Here is a 14,681-nt window from a genome sequence, read left to right on the forward strand (position 1 = left end):
GTTGTAAGTTTAACTCATACTTACCTTTTCTCCATGGAAGCTAAATCAAAGCCCAGTGCCACTGCTCACTTGGTACCTGCAACATACCATAGCCATGGTTTTACTATTCTCCTTAACTTCCTATATACATTTAAATGCATATCCAATCTAAATATGTACAATTTCATGACTACAATCCCCAGATGGATTTGCAGTATATAAAGGATGGCTGGATTCTCTAGGCCAACCGTCCATTTACTAGTGGTTTTCAGGCAGAGAATACCTAACGGCTCACTGTTGCAGTCTGCAGCGACCACCTCCAGCTGGTAGCAGGGGGGAGATGTTGGTGTTGTACCGTTTTAGGAAAGCTTGTGGGCCAGCTTCAGCTGCGCATTGGAACAGGTCTGCGATGGTAGCACACAAAAAACCCCAGGCCCGAATCAACACGTGGACACACACCAGTGCACTGCTTGCAACTTTCAAACTGATGAACCTTTGACTGGCTTAAACATAAGACGATTCCTAATCTGTATGCAGATCTTTTTGTTGATTGGATGCTGAAAGATGTGAAGTTTCTGACTGTAACTGATAGGGAAGAGTGTGAGCAGTATGGAAGCATTCTGCTTGGCACAGAACTAGAGGACATCTCCGTCAGCACTGCTGTGGCCCGTGCTGGTGAGGTGTTGAGTGCACTGGCCCGATTTTATCTGCACACATGTGCATCACATGCTTCCTAAATAATTCCCCCACCCTGCACATTTAGTAGTCCTCCCCGAGGGCATGTATTGATGTAAATAAAAACAAAAAGCTGTTCACATCAAGGTGTAGAATACAGCATCCACAAATATATGTAGTATGAGGTCATGTTTGGGAGAGCATCCTTTCTATCATATTTTATGCTGTGCTGATCATGTGTGTTAATAGTCCATCATCACATTAGCATATTCACATCTGAGGGAATCCCATCCCATCTTCTGGGTTACTCTTGCATTAGGAATGCCCATGACGGTGAGAGACTGACTAAACAGCTCTAGCTGTTGTCAGAAGCCTTATTGCTACCACATAAATACATTTGATTTTCTTTTCAAAGAGAATTTTCTTATCATAGAGAAATGCATATAACAAATAACAATATACATTTATAGCATTATGGTTATGAGAAGATAAAAGTGCTATATTTTGGCTGTAGGGAATGCACAACATTATGCAATTTATCTAAACAACATTACCATGCAGAGCAATGAGATAATCATGACAACAATACTGAATATACCCTTACCTTTAACATCTTGTGAGGGGGAGTCAACAGGAAACTCGGCCTGCTCTGGTCTTCCATTCACAGTGAAATAAATGTTTCCATTCCAACCAATGCCTCTTACCCTCACCGCCCGGCTGAATGCGCTATTAACAGTGTAACATGCTGTTTCATGAGGAGCCACTCCACAACTCCTCCTCTGTTCCACTGTTCTGTTCCTTCCAGTCTCTCCCTTCTCTCATAGATATGCAGAAGATTGTTCTAGATTTGGCCCATATTTAATAAGCCACCAAAGATGCTGTAATATAGCATTTTACTGCTCAGTATAGCAGCTCACAGTTTGTTATTAATCATTCATTAATCATTTGAACACTTTTATATAGTCAGTTGACAAACCCGCCACCAGTGAGTAAAAGTGTTGACTGGGGTGCTGCTGGACTGCACACTGAACTCCTTCAAATTCCTTGGCATTCATATCAGTGAAAGCCTCACCTAGTAACACAATACATCTCATCTAATAAAGAAGGCACAGCAATGCTTGTACATCCTGAGAAGGAGGAAGATGTATTATATTAGCTGGAATGGAAGGAATGCGGAATAAGACGTTTACTGTGCATATGACAATAAAACTCCAGGGTAATATTTCATTATTAAGATATATAAATCTGCATAGAGTTCGATTAAATATGAAATTAAAGATAGAAGTAAAGACATCTTACTACAAGGTTAGATCAGTTATAGTCAAAACATGCTAACGCAAAAAAAATAATCTTGCTTTTCTGTATGTTTTGACTGTCAGATTATTTGGAAATTTATCAAATTAACAATGGGAAAGATGGGGAAAATCAGTTTTAATGTTGGATATGCTTTTCTTTATTCATAAAAATAACAACAATCATCATCTCCGGTACTAAAGGTGTCGCTGTGATAGATGTAGACCTCGATGAGGACTTTTATTTTATAAAAAAAAAAGGCCCATCGGTTAGCCGTTGTTGGACGCTGGGCTTCCTCGACCGAGAAACGTGGTGAGCTAGAGGGCTAGCTGGCGTGTCGCTGTAGCAGGGTGTTTATCGACATTATTAGCTATGACGGAAGGCAAGAAAACGTCAAAGCCGGCCAAAAGGTTGCTCGCTCTGAACCCCAGCGAGGATGCCGAGTTCCAGAAAAGAGTGCAGCAAGTGAAAAAACGGCAGAAAACGGTATGACACTGGCGTGCGTTAGCTCGCCGAGTACCTCAGGTGTATGAGCTAGGAAAGGCCAGGTGTGTGTGGCGGGCTCGTTATTAAACCAGTTCTACTGCACCAGGTGAATATGGTGCCTGTTGTGTTTCTGAGCTCCGGAGGTCTTAGTCTGGGCTCAGTAGTCAGATGGGTTAGCTTAGCTAGCTCCAGGCCTTTCCGCTGGTTGGGTTTGCATTGTGCCAGTGTTCGCTTGCTTTTGCCATTTACGTGACCTGGATAGTTAGCGTTTGCGATGTAAAAAAAAAAAAAAAAAATTATATATATATATATATATATATATATATATATATATATATATATATATTAGCCTTAAGATCTTCTGAAAGTCTGCGGATGTCGTGTGAACTCAAAGTTGTTGTTTTCGCCGGCCTGCGCAGGTCCTGAGCCCCGGCGTGGTGTACGTGGGCCACCTGCCCCGTGAGCTGGCCGAGCCACAGCTCAGAGCTTACTTTTCGCAGTTTGGCAGAGTTCTGCGGCTACGATTATCGCGGAGTAAAAAGGTAACCCAGTTATTTTTATTTAAAAATCTTTCAGGGTGTTGTATAAGCTTTCTGAATATTGAAATGGATTTTCAATAATCGAGTAAGAAATGAGCCCTGCCCTTTAACAGCAGGTTTCTATACTGCAATAATAAATGGCAAGTGGCACATTCTGAAAATTATCTTTAGCATGTCTGTTGCTGCAGGTAAGATAATTGTGCCCACAGAAGATGGCACATTAAGCTTATTGCCAGCTAGATGGAGCTGTGCAATGAAACCCATGTGCCTACAGCTGCGATAAGCATCAACGTTTCTACAGCTGTCTCATGATCAGAAATGGCTGAAGCTTTGTGAACCTAAGTATCCTCCTTTCGCAGACGGGTCGCACCAAAGGCTACGCCTTTGTGGAATTTGACTGTGACGAAGTTGCAAAAATTGTGGCAGAGACCATGAACAACTACCTTATGGGGGAGAGGCTGATCAAATGTAAGTAAGACCTGAATTAGACTTCATTTATGACCAAACGATGTCGGATTCTGAAATGAAAGGCCATGTTACTTTGTGGATTGAACAGGTCATGTCATGCCTCCTGAGAAGATCCATGAAAAACTCTTTGTTGGTTGTCAGAAGTTATTTGTGAAGCCCTTCGGACCTGCACGAGCACGCTATAATAGGGGCCACAGCCCAAAAGACATGAACAAACTTACTGGAAAGCTTCTAAGCAAAGAATCCAAGCTTCGGAAAAGACTGGCGTTAAAGGGCATTGACTACGACTTTCCAGGATTTGTTAGTATACAAGCCATTTCATTTCAAATAGGGTTTTGTAGATGCATTATGTGCATTCTTGGCTGAATTGATGACTCTGATGCACTTTCAGGCAGCTCAAGTTTCGGCAAAGAAGGCCCAGTCAGATGCTGATGCATCCACGTGCAGTGAGGTAAGGCCTTTTCCCCACAGACATGCTGTTTCCTCTTCAATACATCAGTATGTTTTCACTGGGTTGCATAAAAATGGTAAGATGATCATTGCTGAGAACTTTTATGACTTTACATCACAAACCCTAGGAGCCAGATTTGAGTATCACTACTCTTTAAGATTTCTTGGCATGGACTGAAAATTACCCCAGTTGTGTCTGTCTTCTGGAGTAAGATAACTGTGCCAACAGCAGCTTGGTACATTTTTGCTTATTGTCAGTTCATGCTGTAACTGCCCAATGAAACCCATGTGCCTACACCCGCATGAAAGTTAAAGATGTGCTTCTACACCTCCGGGTGCTTTTTAATGATTCACGTCTGGTTTGTAGGACACCACGCCTCTCTGCACCCCTTCCGTTTTAGAGAAGAGGAGGACTGTCGCTGCTGAAGAGGATGACGATGACGAGATTGTCCTCAAAACCCAGCCTACATCAGGGAATGATGAAGGCAGTGATGAAAACACGGAGGAGGATGATAAGGATGATGAAGAGGAGGAACATTAAAATAATGGATCATGCCGTGACATTGCTTGATCCTCTGCTCTGTGGAGGGACTAGGTACATGAGGATGACTTCACAAGAGAGTCTTCACAAAACCGTAGCTGTTTGTGTGTGGAGGTTTTTCTGTTCATTTCACAGATGAAAAACTGATGCGCACAGCTAAGGTCCTGGTTGTAATTAATATGGCATAAGGAACCTTCTCATTCAAAACAGAAGTTTATGTGGATGTCTGTGGCTCTTTAATGGCTATGATGTAGCTTCTCAGTTTAGTGCGTTGTTAAAACAACGCAATGCTTTAAACAGTCATTGATCATCAAATATGAAGAAAACAGACCTATAACCTGTAAGATTTTTTTGGGAAGGAGACAGATTTTAAGATGCAAGTTCCAGTTCTTGGAACTGAATAGAACTTGCATTATGTTCATTACATTATTGAAAACAGGACTTGGTGTGCATTACAGTATCCTGTACAGATCAAAGAAGCAGACCAACACATTAATGTGGTATGTGGTTTGGTAACATTTGGAAAAGTTGAAACTCCCTGTACTTTGATGTAATATACTTGCAAACGCTTGATTTAATAGATGTAAGTACTTACATTTAATGTCTAAAATGAGTAGAATTAAGTCATTGCAGGTTTACTGTAAGCATTGGAGTCTCATATAGAGCTATACAGCTTAATGACATGCTAAATGCTTACGTTGCTCGGACCAGCTGACAAGTGCTGACTGATGCATGTGTTGTCAACATATTTACACTTCCTAAATAAAAATGAAAAGAGAATGCAATAAATGTATGCTTTATAGAGTTCTTAAATCTATCTTTCATGTTCTTGTAAAGTGTTTGAAATACTAACTCAACCAAGTAAAGGTTTATATACTTTCTCATAAATCTGTTTCCATGGTGACTTTTTTTTTTTTTTGCAGTTGTCAATATTTTCACCTGTTTAAGTGTTTTATCTTTAATATCTTTTTTTATTTTGTGTTTTCTTGTGTCCTCGGTTACCTTCAGTGATGTGCATAACTAAATTATAGTTGACATTAAAATTGCTTTAGTTGATATCTTTAAGTTATTATAGAACATTTCTCCAGGTAGAATTGGGCATAATGTATGACAGCTGTACAGCGAGCCTGGGTCGGTTAGGATTAGCGTCTGTATTCCGGTATCTCATCGTTTCGGGTAATTTGAAAAGTAAGCACCAGAGGGTGCACGATGTCTTAGTACCTGCACTAGCCGCATCTTTTGATGGGACTTCCCAAGGCAAAAGACTTAATGAACAGTAACTTTTCTTTTACTGTTAATGTCCCCATCCTAACATTCTGCAAAAGTTAAACGCATATACACACGAGAGTGCGGTTGCGTGTGTTTGAGTACAGCTCTATGCTAAAAAAAAAAAAGGTGTTAAGGCATAGAAAAATACAAGTGTTAAAACTAAGTACTTAAAAATAACAACCCGCCTTCAAAACTAACTTGCTTATAATTGCTATAAATATGCCTCTCGAGTATCTAAAAGATTTAAAGAGTCGCCTACTCTGAGCAAACAGGGTAACATAATCACTAGCTGGCTAGAGGTGTTTCACGCATGCGCACATCGAGCCCGTCGTTGTCCGTATAACAGGGCAGCAATAAACCCACTGAGGCGCCTCGGCGACACTGTTTTGCCGCCACTATCCGCAACGTGTATGTTCTCTTAATTATAGAGTAATTAGTATGGTGAGTCTACAAGTTATTATTTTTGACAGGCGTGTCCGCTTGCTCTTGTCTAAAAAGGGGTTCAGTATGCTAGCTGTAGCCGCTGGATGCGTCGGGATCTTTGTGAGCTAGCTAACCGCTGGCAGCTAGCTGCTAACCGCTAACAGTACAGCCGATGTTGAAGTGGCTTCAGCTTTATGGCTGTAGCTTATCTACAGGGACAACGCTGTTCATCGCTGAATTTGTCCAGTTTATTCCAAATGTCCTAAACGGCTATTTATTTATTTTATTGTGTATGGAGGAAACCCGCCACAGTGGCTAGTAAAGCACTTAGCACGTAGCTAGCTTAAGCTAATGCTGACGAGACGCATCATGACACAAAGCAAACCTAATCCTGGCTAGGTTAGTCAGAGAGATGTGCACTTCACTTCGTTATGCTTTGGTTACGTCTCGGCTATTGGAGATGGTCAGCTAGTTACCTCGCAGTGCCCGCCTGCCTTTACAGTTTAATAGAACAGCGAGCAGCGACTGTCTGGTTGGTGTTGTATTGGCCAGCTATGCCTGCGTTAGCTGTTCAGTTACACACACACACACACACACACACACAACACACCTTTCACGGGAGAGGTCGTGTTAAAGAATTTATGCACCATTCACAGATTCTGGTGACAAGATCACACCTAGTTTCGCATTCTCCACAGAAAATCACAACCAATCGTCTTTGTCCAAAGTGTTTTGACTGTAGGCATACATGATGGTAGATGATCTTGTTTGTTTTCCTGTTGCTATGACAGTTATTGTTTGTTGGGATGCTGTAGCTTTTTCTATACTATAAAATACAAACATCTTTCTGTATGTAATTTTGGGCGTTGTATAGGAATATAAATCCCATATAACAACGGTTGTATGGCCAGAAAATAAACTGCTAAATGTTTAAGCATTTAGAGTGACATCTCTTAACCAAGTGGAATGCACCTATATCACAGACTGTGCATGCAAATTGCTTGCTGATCTCTGTTGATAAAACTGTATGTCTGAATACATTACTGCTTCACTGCAGGGGCTTTGGCTAACTGCCTTTTCTTCCTTATTGACCCTAGGTAGTAGAGCAGCAGAGGACTACTGAATTATGAAGCAGTGTTCCATCGGACCCTCCTTCTCGAGCAATAATTCCCACACTCGATGCTGCTGTCACCCTTTTCAGTTTTGCTGCTCGTAGCATTTTGGCTCGGCCTCTCAGAAAGAAAGGAAAGACGGTCCCCAGTCTGTGTCAGCTGTTGTCCAAGCACATATGGTGCATTGTTACCATTCCTAAGCCTTCTTCCCCAAGTCTTAGCTGCCCGTGTTAACCCACAGCGCACATACGGTCTGTTATCAGACAGGATATTAATACCTTAAGACATCATTTCTTTCTTTTGCTTTATTTTGTTGGCCAGACGAGCACTATTAAGATCTCCTTTAGCTTGTCCTCCCACTACCTCTGAGGTGGTGGTAGAAATACGTAGGCCATGGAGCCCAATATGGAGTACTGTCTGGCACAAGTGCTGCAGAAGGATGTTGGCCGGAGGCTGCAGATGGGTCAGGAGCTCATCGATTACATTGCTGACAAGGGCAAGTCCCATGATCTGGAGCAGGACCAGACAGCACTGGACAAGATGGTGGACGGCCTCGCCTCTTCCTGGGTCAACTCCAGCAACTTCAAGGTAACGATACTGTTTATTAATAGCTTCATGCCAGGTCATGCCCTGTAGATGAACCTTCTATTCCGTGATGGGTGGTGATTTATAGTGAGAGGTTTGTTACTGGGCTGCATCATTTGCTGAAAGATGGCAAAAGCCAGTCCTTCCATTTTGGCCCTGTTCCTCAGACCTGATCCGCTGAGTTAATTCACCTCCGATGGCGCTGACTTTTTAGGTGAGTGTAAATTTTCACGTGCTCATGTGCACAAATTGAGTTACCAAGACATGATGAAAGCTGTAAGATGGCTAAAGGCTCAGAAGGCTCGTTAGTAGCTTTTAATTTTTGCAGCAAAGGACCAGTACATGTCCACTTACGGGATACTTTAGCAAGTCTGCATGTATAAGCAAACGCAAATACAGATGAATGAACACAAAGTAATGTTGTTGTTTTTAGAAATGCTCATGTCCTTTTCCAGAGAGGTGGCTGTGTGGTCCTTTTAGTGTAAGGTCGTGATGTTCTTAGCAAACAGCTCTGATGTCTGTAATTAACGAAGCCATTGCCTGGGAATTGGGCCAAAATTCTTCTTGGGTACAGTCATGGCACTTTCCATTTGAAATGTAGACCAGGCTACACTAGTATTGAGTGACTGAGCTTAGTCCCTATTGTTTAGTGAAGTTTTGTCATGTCATCATGAAAGTGTTATTTTGAATAGTTATCAGTTTGTTTTTATATTCATGGCCAACTCATAAAACCTGGACATAAGACTGCTGCTCGATGACTTTCATGATTAGTTCATTCCGTTTCAGTGAATGTTTAAGAAAGGAAATATCACTATAATGATACTGTAATATGGAGATGTTGAGCTGAGGCAGGACACACATGCGGTGATGAGCGATGCTTATTTAAACTGATAAATGTAATAGTAAAATAAAAAATGTTCTTCCATCGCCTGTATACATGTCTGTTAAGAATATTTAAGACATGTTAAAGATATTTAAGCAATTATTTCCCTACGTGACTGCTGTAGATTTTGGTTATTTTTGCATATCCAAAGCCCATTCTAATAATAAAAGAAATAAAAGGTTTGGATGAAATTGTCATTTTCCAATTGCATTACATAAAGAATTTTTAAAAATGTCAATTGTAACTGAGAATCATCGGCGAGTTTGGATATAATAATTTGAGGTTTAAGTTTTTGCAGTATTGCCCAGCCCTAAATAAGTCTATCAGCACTGCTGCCTCATGTTCCCTCTAAAGCATATCTTTTTATCGTAAGATGGGAACACTGAGAGAACCAAGAATGAGTACAAAACTCTGATGCTTTGGGATTTGTTTTTCTCATAAGTTGCTGACCCTCAGAGATGGTTAAGGGGCTTGTGATGAGATGAGGCCCTGTGTTTTGGCATGTTGGTCGTTAGATTGGAAACCACCGATGAGGAGGGTTTTTCATCACCATCTCTGTTCCACTTTAAAATCCACGTTAAGAGAACGCTGCTCTGTGTCAGTACAGAGGAGGGGGTTTTGGCATAAAAGGGCTTTTGAGCTCGGTTTGATGTAACATGAATGAGGAGTAAACTCCATTTCATGCATATCATTTAATAAATATATACCTCTTTTTACCTTTTTATCTTGTGATTGGAAATGATCTTTACTAAAACAATTCTCCAAATATTAAAGAAGTATATTTGATTTTTAAGCTTGCGTGTCATTACTGGACAGAAAAGCAATTCATTGTCAATGTCTATGACCAGATTTGAATGGAAAGCACTGGTCTCCTGGTGTACCTTTAATATAGGTTGCAGTTGGTGAGGTTGATAATGTGCATAGAAATTGTGCAAAATGTTATTTCTAACACCAGAGAATTTCAGATAATTTCAGGTCTTATTGGCTGGCTACACCTGTGCTGCCGCAATGCTGTTTTAGTTGATGAAGGTAACATCCTTTGATGAGCATCCTCCCAAATTGAGTCGAAAGGTGTTGGTGCTCAAAGGTGGCACTGCATGCCCAGTTCCATAGAAAGAGATGTTTGGTCCTTTGTTTTCCTATCAAGCCTGACGTAATCCTGTATCATAACATGGTTAACCTACTCCTTTTTCCATCTGGGTTTCATGCACGGCCTCAGGCTGGTCACACAGGCATGTTGGTTTGGTGCGCATGGCAAATAAACTATTCTGCTTTTAAGTGGCTCGATGAAGAAATGTGCCATGTTCTGGTCGGTGTACAGTGGCTCTCTGTCCTTTGTGTGACCCTCGGCACTGGTGCGGTCAGAGAAAGCTCGGCTGAACGCACTAAACTTTCAGCCTTTTTTCTATAACCCATAATTAAACTTGCAAGCATGTGTGACTGGAAATTACTACAGCAGGTCTTGGGTTCAAAATCAGTATGTTGCATACATAATGACTGAATTTTATTCATCAGGAGAATTCAGTGCTTTCATTGTATACTGATGCATTAGGAATACCATGAGGAGAAATTGAAAGTTTCCAGAGCAATTGGATAACAATTTTCATTAAATTAAAAGTTTTTTTTTAATCAGTGTTTGTCATCACAGCATTTAAATAAAGGATTCATCTTGACTGGGCTTAATTGTATCCTGTGGTCTGTCCTTTTCATAGTATTGCAGAAACAATATGGTTTGTATTCATGGCTGTTGGATATTTTGTCACAATATGACTACACAGCATTTATCACATTTCTTAATCTTCCTCTTTGCTTTCCTCACTTTATTCAGAACTGTTGATATGATTTATTAGAGAATCATATTTTAACTTCTCGGTCACATCTTTGCACGTCTAACCGCTGTTGGCTGGCTTTCCTTCAGCGTGTAGACAGTAGCGTTTGCATATGCGGAGCTAGCCAGTGGCTGATCGGTGTGTGAATAGTGGCTGGCAGCAGTGGAGCACCATGGGGCTGGCTGTACAGTGAGGCAGGGGAACATGGGATTCTGGAGGAGTGGAAGAGGCCCTCAGATGTTCGGTGGCTGCAGGGCCGTATGACCTGTCGGTGTGTCTTTGGTCATAGAAATGGTTAACAGATTAGTCATCCTGTAAGACTAGCAAAATATTTAACATGTAAATAATGATGATTTCATGCTGTGTCTCCTTAATTCCCACTGGAAATGGACATTTACAGAATTTAGCAGACACTTGTCCAGAGCGACTAACACAAGGGCTTTGCTGGCTCCATTAAAGTAATGCTTATGCTATTATACTAAGCCAGAGTATAGGACATCTAGAAGTTAATTTCACCAGCTTGTGCAGAAAAGTTTGTATAATTCAGACACTTGGCCTGTATACAAAAGCTCCACAAGGAGTTCTGAGCAACTTTGTAGTCAGTGATGGTGTACGTGACTTGGATGTTTGAGTCCTTGCCTCAGATTTTGATCATGCCCGCTGACTCTGCATAGCTATCTTAAAAGATAAAAAGGCCTTATTTCACGTAGTGGCTGGTTCTTCTAGGCAATATTGTTTTGCCTATATACATATGAAAGTGAAAAATTGTGCTTTGTGCATTAGAAATTGGACTATGTGTAAATTGTAATATATACTTCAGATTTCTAGACAGGGCAGAGTTTTGGCCTGGGTGCTATTTCAGAGCAGGCTACTCCTGTCAAAGTCTCCTGCAGAGAAGGCTGGTAGCCATCAGTCTGCTTTCTGATGCACGTGAGGCTGAACTGTACTGGAAAAATCCACCATAATTGGCTAAATACATTGATTTTATATTTATATCATCTTCATGCTGTGACTTGCCTGACTGTTATTTTATGATGAACTTCTTTAATTGACTCTTTAAAAAAAAAAAAAAAATTTGGTTTCGCTTTATTCTGTGTTGGATTTCTGGTTAGTATGATTTTGAGCGTCACTGAAAAATGGTCATTTGAGAGAGAAGCCCTTCACTCTCCTGCTTTCAGGTGCAGTTAGTGAAACGTGACCATTAACGTTGACATTTAACGTGATTTTGACATGCGCTTTTGAACTTTTCTTCAGTTTGGTACAGCTCAGTTACCTAGCCCCTGTTTTTGAATTGTCTGACTGCCTATAGTCATTCCCATGTGTTCAGTGACATGCCTTTTCAAGACACACTGGTTTCATATAATGTTTCTGTGAAATGGGCCAGTCTATATCAAACACACATTCCTTTTCCAAGTTCGTTCTTTGAGCCTTTTTTTCGTGGTAATTTCCAAGGCCCCTCAGGCCCTTGGGTTGCACATCTGCTTAAAGCTCATAGCTGCAAGTGATTTGTGTCTGACCTACAGTGGATACCTGTGCGTGGTGAGTAACGTCCCTGATGATGGCACGGCCTCTAATTAATGGTATTGGTTCTCATGAAGCCTTCAGAGGGCAGCCTCTTCTCACACTATAGTCCTTCTTCAGATCATCACCAATTTGTTCTCGCAACTCATTAAGATTGACTGTGACTGCGAGGTGCTGTTATAGTTTTTAGAAGGCTCATGTTGTTTTTCCATAAATACCATGTTACTAAGGCCTTGGTGGTTTCAAAGACTTGGACAGTGTTATGTTTAACTCCTTCTGTTCATGAAATAGTGTGGTGGGATTGACTCTGCTCTCTATGATCCTGAGTTGCGTTAAGCCGTGTAGATGATGTACATATGAATGTACATTAAGCAAAGTGCGATCTTGGTATAGTGCAGGACACCGGTGTTTGGAGTTTATGCTTGTAGAAAGACTGTCACCAGTTATTACCACTGGCTTAGGTTTTGCCAAGCAGTTTGTGCTTAATGTGAAAGTATCCAAACATAAATCATAGCTTATGTCTAATAACGGATCTGCTGGCCTGGTAGCAAAGTAGGCAAGGTCCAGAGTAACGGGAATGTTGCTATTTAAGGTCCAGAGTAACGGGAATGTTGCTATTTAAGGTCCAGAGTAACGGGAATGTTGCTATTTAAGGTCCAGAGTAACGGGAATGTTGCTATTTAAGGTCCAGAGTAACGGGAATGTTGCTATTTAAGGTCCAGAGTAACGGGAATGTTGCTATTTTTGTACGCCATCCGCATTTTTTTGCATATGCTGAATGTTACTGGAAGACGTTCATTCAGACAGGTCACCTCTGGTAGCTTGTGTAGAGGCATGTGGGTGGATATCTATACTGCAAACAAAACGAGAACATTTGTTCAATTAATGCTTTGCATATCTTTGCTTTCCTCTGAGTGATCTGGTGTGGTTGCAAATGCAGGTGAAGCACTGAATGTAGTTTTCATGCTCTAGTCATCTGGCTTCAGCATCAGTAACCGTTTTCCTTTGTGTATGGTATTGCCTGTAGTGTTCTATGTAGTTGTTTTGAAACGGTACTTGAAGCTCTTCGGAAAGCTTTGGCTTGCCATTTTAGAATCCTCAAAAGAAAAAACTAACTTTAATTCAGAATTCCATATATGATTTTTAAGATCATCTGCAGTACTAAACATGAGATAAAAAGCATGAGATTGCATTGATCAAATTAACAGATTCTGAAGTGTCTAACCGTTAGACATTAGATGTGCAGTTTGTTCTTTTAAGTGTATATATAGTTATAGACCTAATTACTCAGAATCATTTTGTAGAGGGTCTCAAGTGTGTCTGTTCAGCCTGAGTGTAGTCACATTTAATGCATAATTATGTTGGGACCAGTCCGACCGCTAAATCCACTTGGGCAGTGTCTGACTATACTGATGTAGGTGGCGTTCTATGTTACTTCTCTGGTTAGCCGATGTTTGCTGCAGATCAAAGCTGACATGGAAAAACGGGCACTTGTTTCTCCGTTCTGCCTGCTCACTTCTTGCCCTACTCTCTCTGTTTGGCCATTGTGCTCACTCAATGCTCCCCATTATGCACAGTTGATGATGTAGTCTGTTTGTCTTCATTGTCGCCATAAACTGGCTTGTGTTTGAAGGACTTCTATACACCCTCGGGATGTGACTGTTGTGAAATGTCTACTCTCGGGCATGCAACAAAGCCAGTTAAAATGCTGGATAACGGACTTTGTGTGCGACCGTAGGGTTTTAAGTTACAGCTCAAGTTGACTGCTTTGTGAAAGGTGTTTTTGTGTACATTTGTGTGCAGTGATTTCTGAAATGAGCACTGAGCTTTATGTATCTGCTTAGCACGTTTGTTTGCATTGGTCAGTCACTGCCACAGAACGTCTGCTGTTGTGTGGTGAGGGAGAAAATGGGTTGTTCGCATGCAGTGAAGGTTCGCTATAATGTGGCCTTATTTTGCAGTGGGATTTCGCTGGACGTCTCCTGTTTTTAGTAGTGTGAAATCAGCCTCAAATTTGACATGTTGGTGCCAAGTTATCTAGTTCATTAAAAAATAAAATGATTAGCCATTTTGTTCCATAAACTTCATGTTTTCATACTTTTGATTTACATGTGCTCAGAAAGTGGAACGGATGTCTTTAATGAGACCTCCACATTTTTTTGCTCAGGTTTTCAAGGTCATGGAACGTGAGAATCCCGTCTAATCCGGCTGCAAACTAAACCCGACGTGCATTTCCATGAAAGTGCTTTCATTAACTTATCACTGAACCTTGATAAGGACCCAGGGCTGAATGGAGTTGCATCCCCCCATGGTGCTAGTGCAGAACGCCTGGCCTCGGTGTCCTCTCAGTGGAAATGTTGTTAGACGCAGTGCTGCGCTGCATTAATGTCAGAAAAGTCGCCTATGCAAAGACTTCCCATCAGCCATGCCTGCTTTCGCGAGGCGTCTATTAATGTGTCGGCGTCTATTCATTCACATGTCGCCTGAGCAAAGCAGGCATCAAAACTGATGTTTGGTACTTTCTGTTGTCATGACCTTCATCCCTTTTATGTGTTCAAAAACTGCTCTACATACCACTGCATTTCATTTTTGAAGTACCCGGTGAAATGTTTTAATATACACCTATTA

General features: G+C 41.1%; 2 protein-coding genes and 2 non-coding genes across 8 annotated transcripts in view; all 4 read left to right on the forward strand.

Annotated features, from left to right (window-relative positions):
* The first annotated feature begins 2,222 nt into the window (after nucleotides 1–2,222).
* nifk (nucleolar protein interacting with the FHA domain of MKI67) lies at nucleotides 2,223–5,319 on the forward strand. Its single transcript, XM_027032304.3, has 6 exons — nucleotides 2,223–2,433; nucleotides 2,853–2,975; nucleotides 3,332–3,440; nucleotides 3,529–3,740; nucleotides 3,832–3,891; nucleotides 4,258–5,319. Exons 1-6 carry the CDS (start codon nucleotides 2,320–2,322, stop codon nucleotides 4,429–4,431), a joined length of 792 nt encoding a protein of 263 aa, XP_026888105.2. The 5' UTR covers nucleotides 2,223–2,319; the 3' UTR covers nucleotides 4,432–5,319.
* On the forward strand, nucleotides 3,122–3,248 carry LOC113591696 (small nucleolar RNA ACA64). The gene has a single exon (XR_003412228.1). It is a non-coding gene; the product is annotated as a small nucleolar RNA ACA64 (small nucleolar RNA).
* On the forward strand, nucleotides 4,060–4,190 carry LOC113591697 (small nucleolar RNA ACA64). The gene has a single exon (XR_003412230.2). It is a non-coding gene; the product is annotated as a small nucleolar RNA ACA64 (small nucleolar RNA).
* Nucleotides 5,320–6,026: 707 nt separating the features above from the next.
* The window catches only part of clasp1a (cytoplasmic linker associated protein 1a), a 55,845-nt gene continuing 47,190 nt past the window's right edge, over nucleotides 6,027–14,681 (forward strand). For all 5 annotated transcript variants that reach the window (XM_081720445.1, XM_081720446.1, XM_081720447.1 and 2 more), the window contains exons 1-2: nucleotides 6,027–6,141; nucleotides 7,221–7,823. In XM_081720445.1, the coding sequence (XP_081576571.1) occupies nucleotides 7,629–7,823 (195 nt within the window). In that variant the 5' untranslated portion in view covers nucleotides 6,027–6,141; nucleotides 7,221–7,628. The remainder of the gene's footprint in view (nucleotides 6,142–7,220; nucleotides 7,824–14,681) is intronic.

This window comes from Electrophorus electricus, chromosome 9 (assembly GCF_041902795.1).
Source record: "Electrophorus electricus isolate QZ-2024a chromosome 9, ASM4190279v1, whole genome shotgun sequence".
In the NCBI taxonomy this organism is placed as follows: domain Eukaryota; kingdom Metazoa; phylum Chordata; class Actinopteri; order Gymnotiformes; family Gymnotidae; genus Electrophorus; species Electrophorus electricus.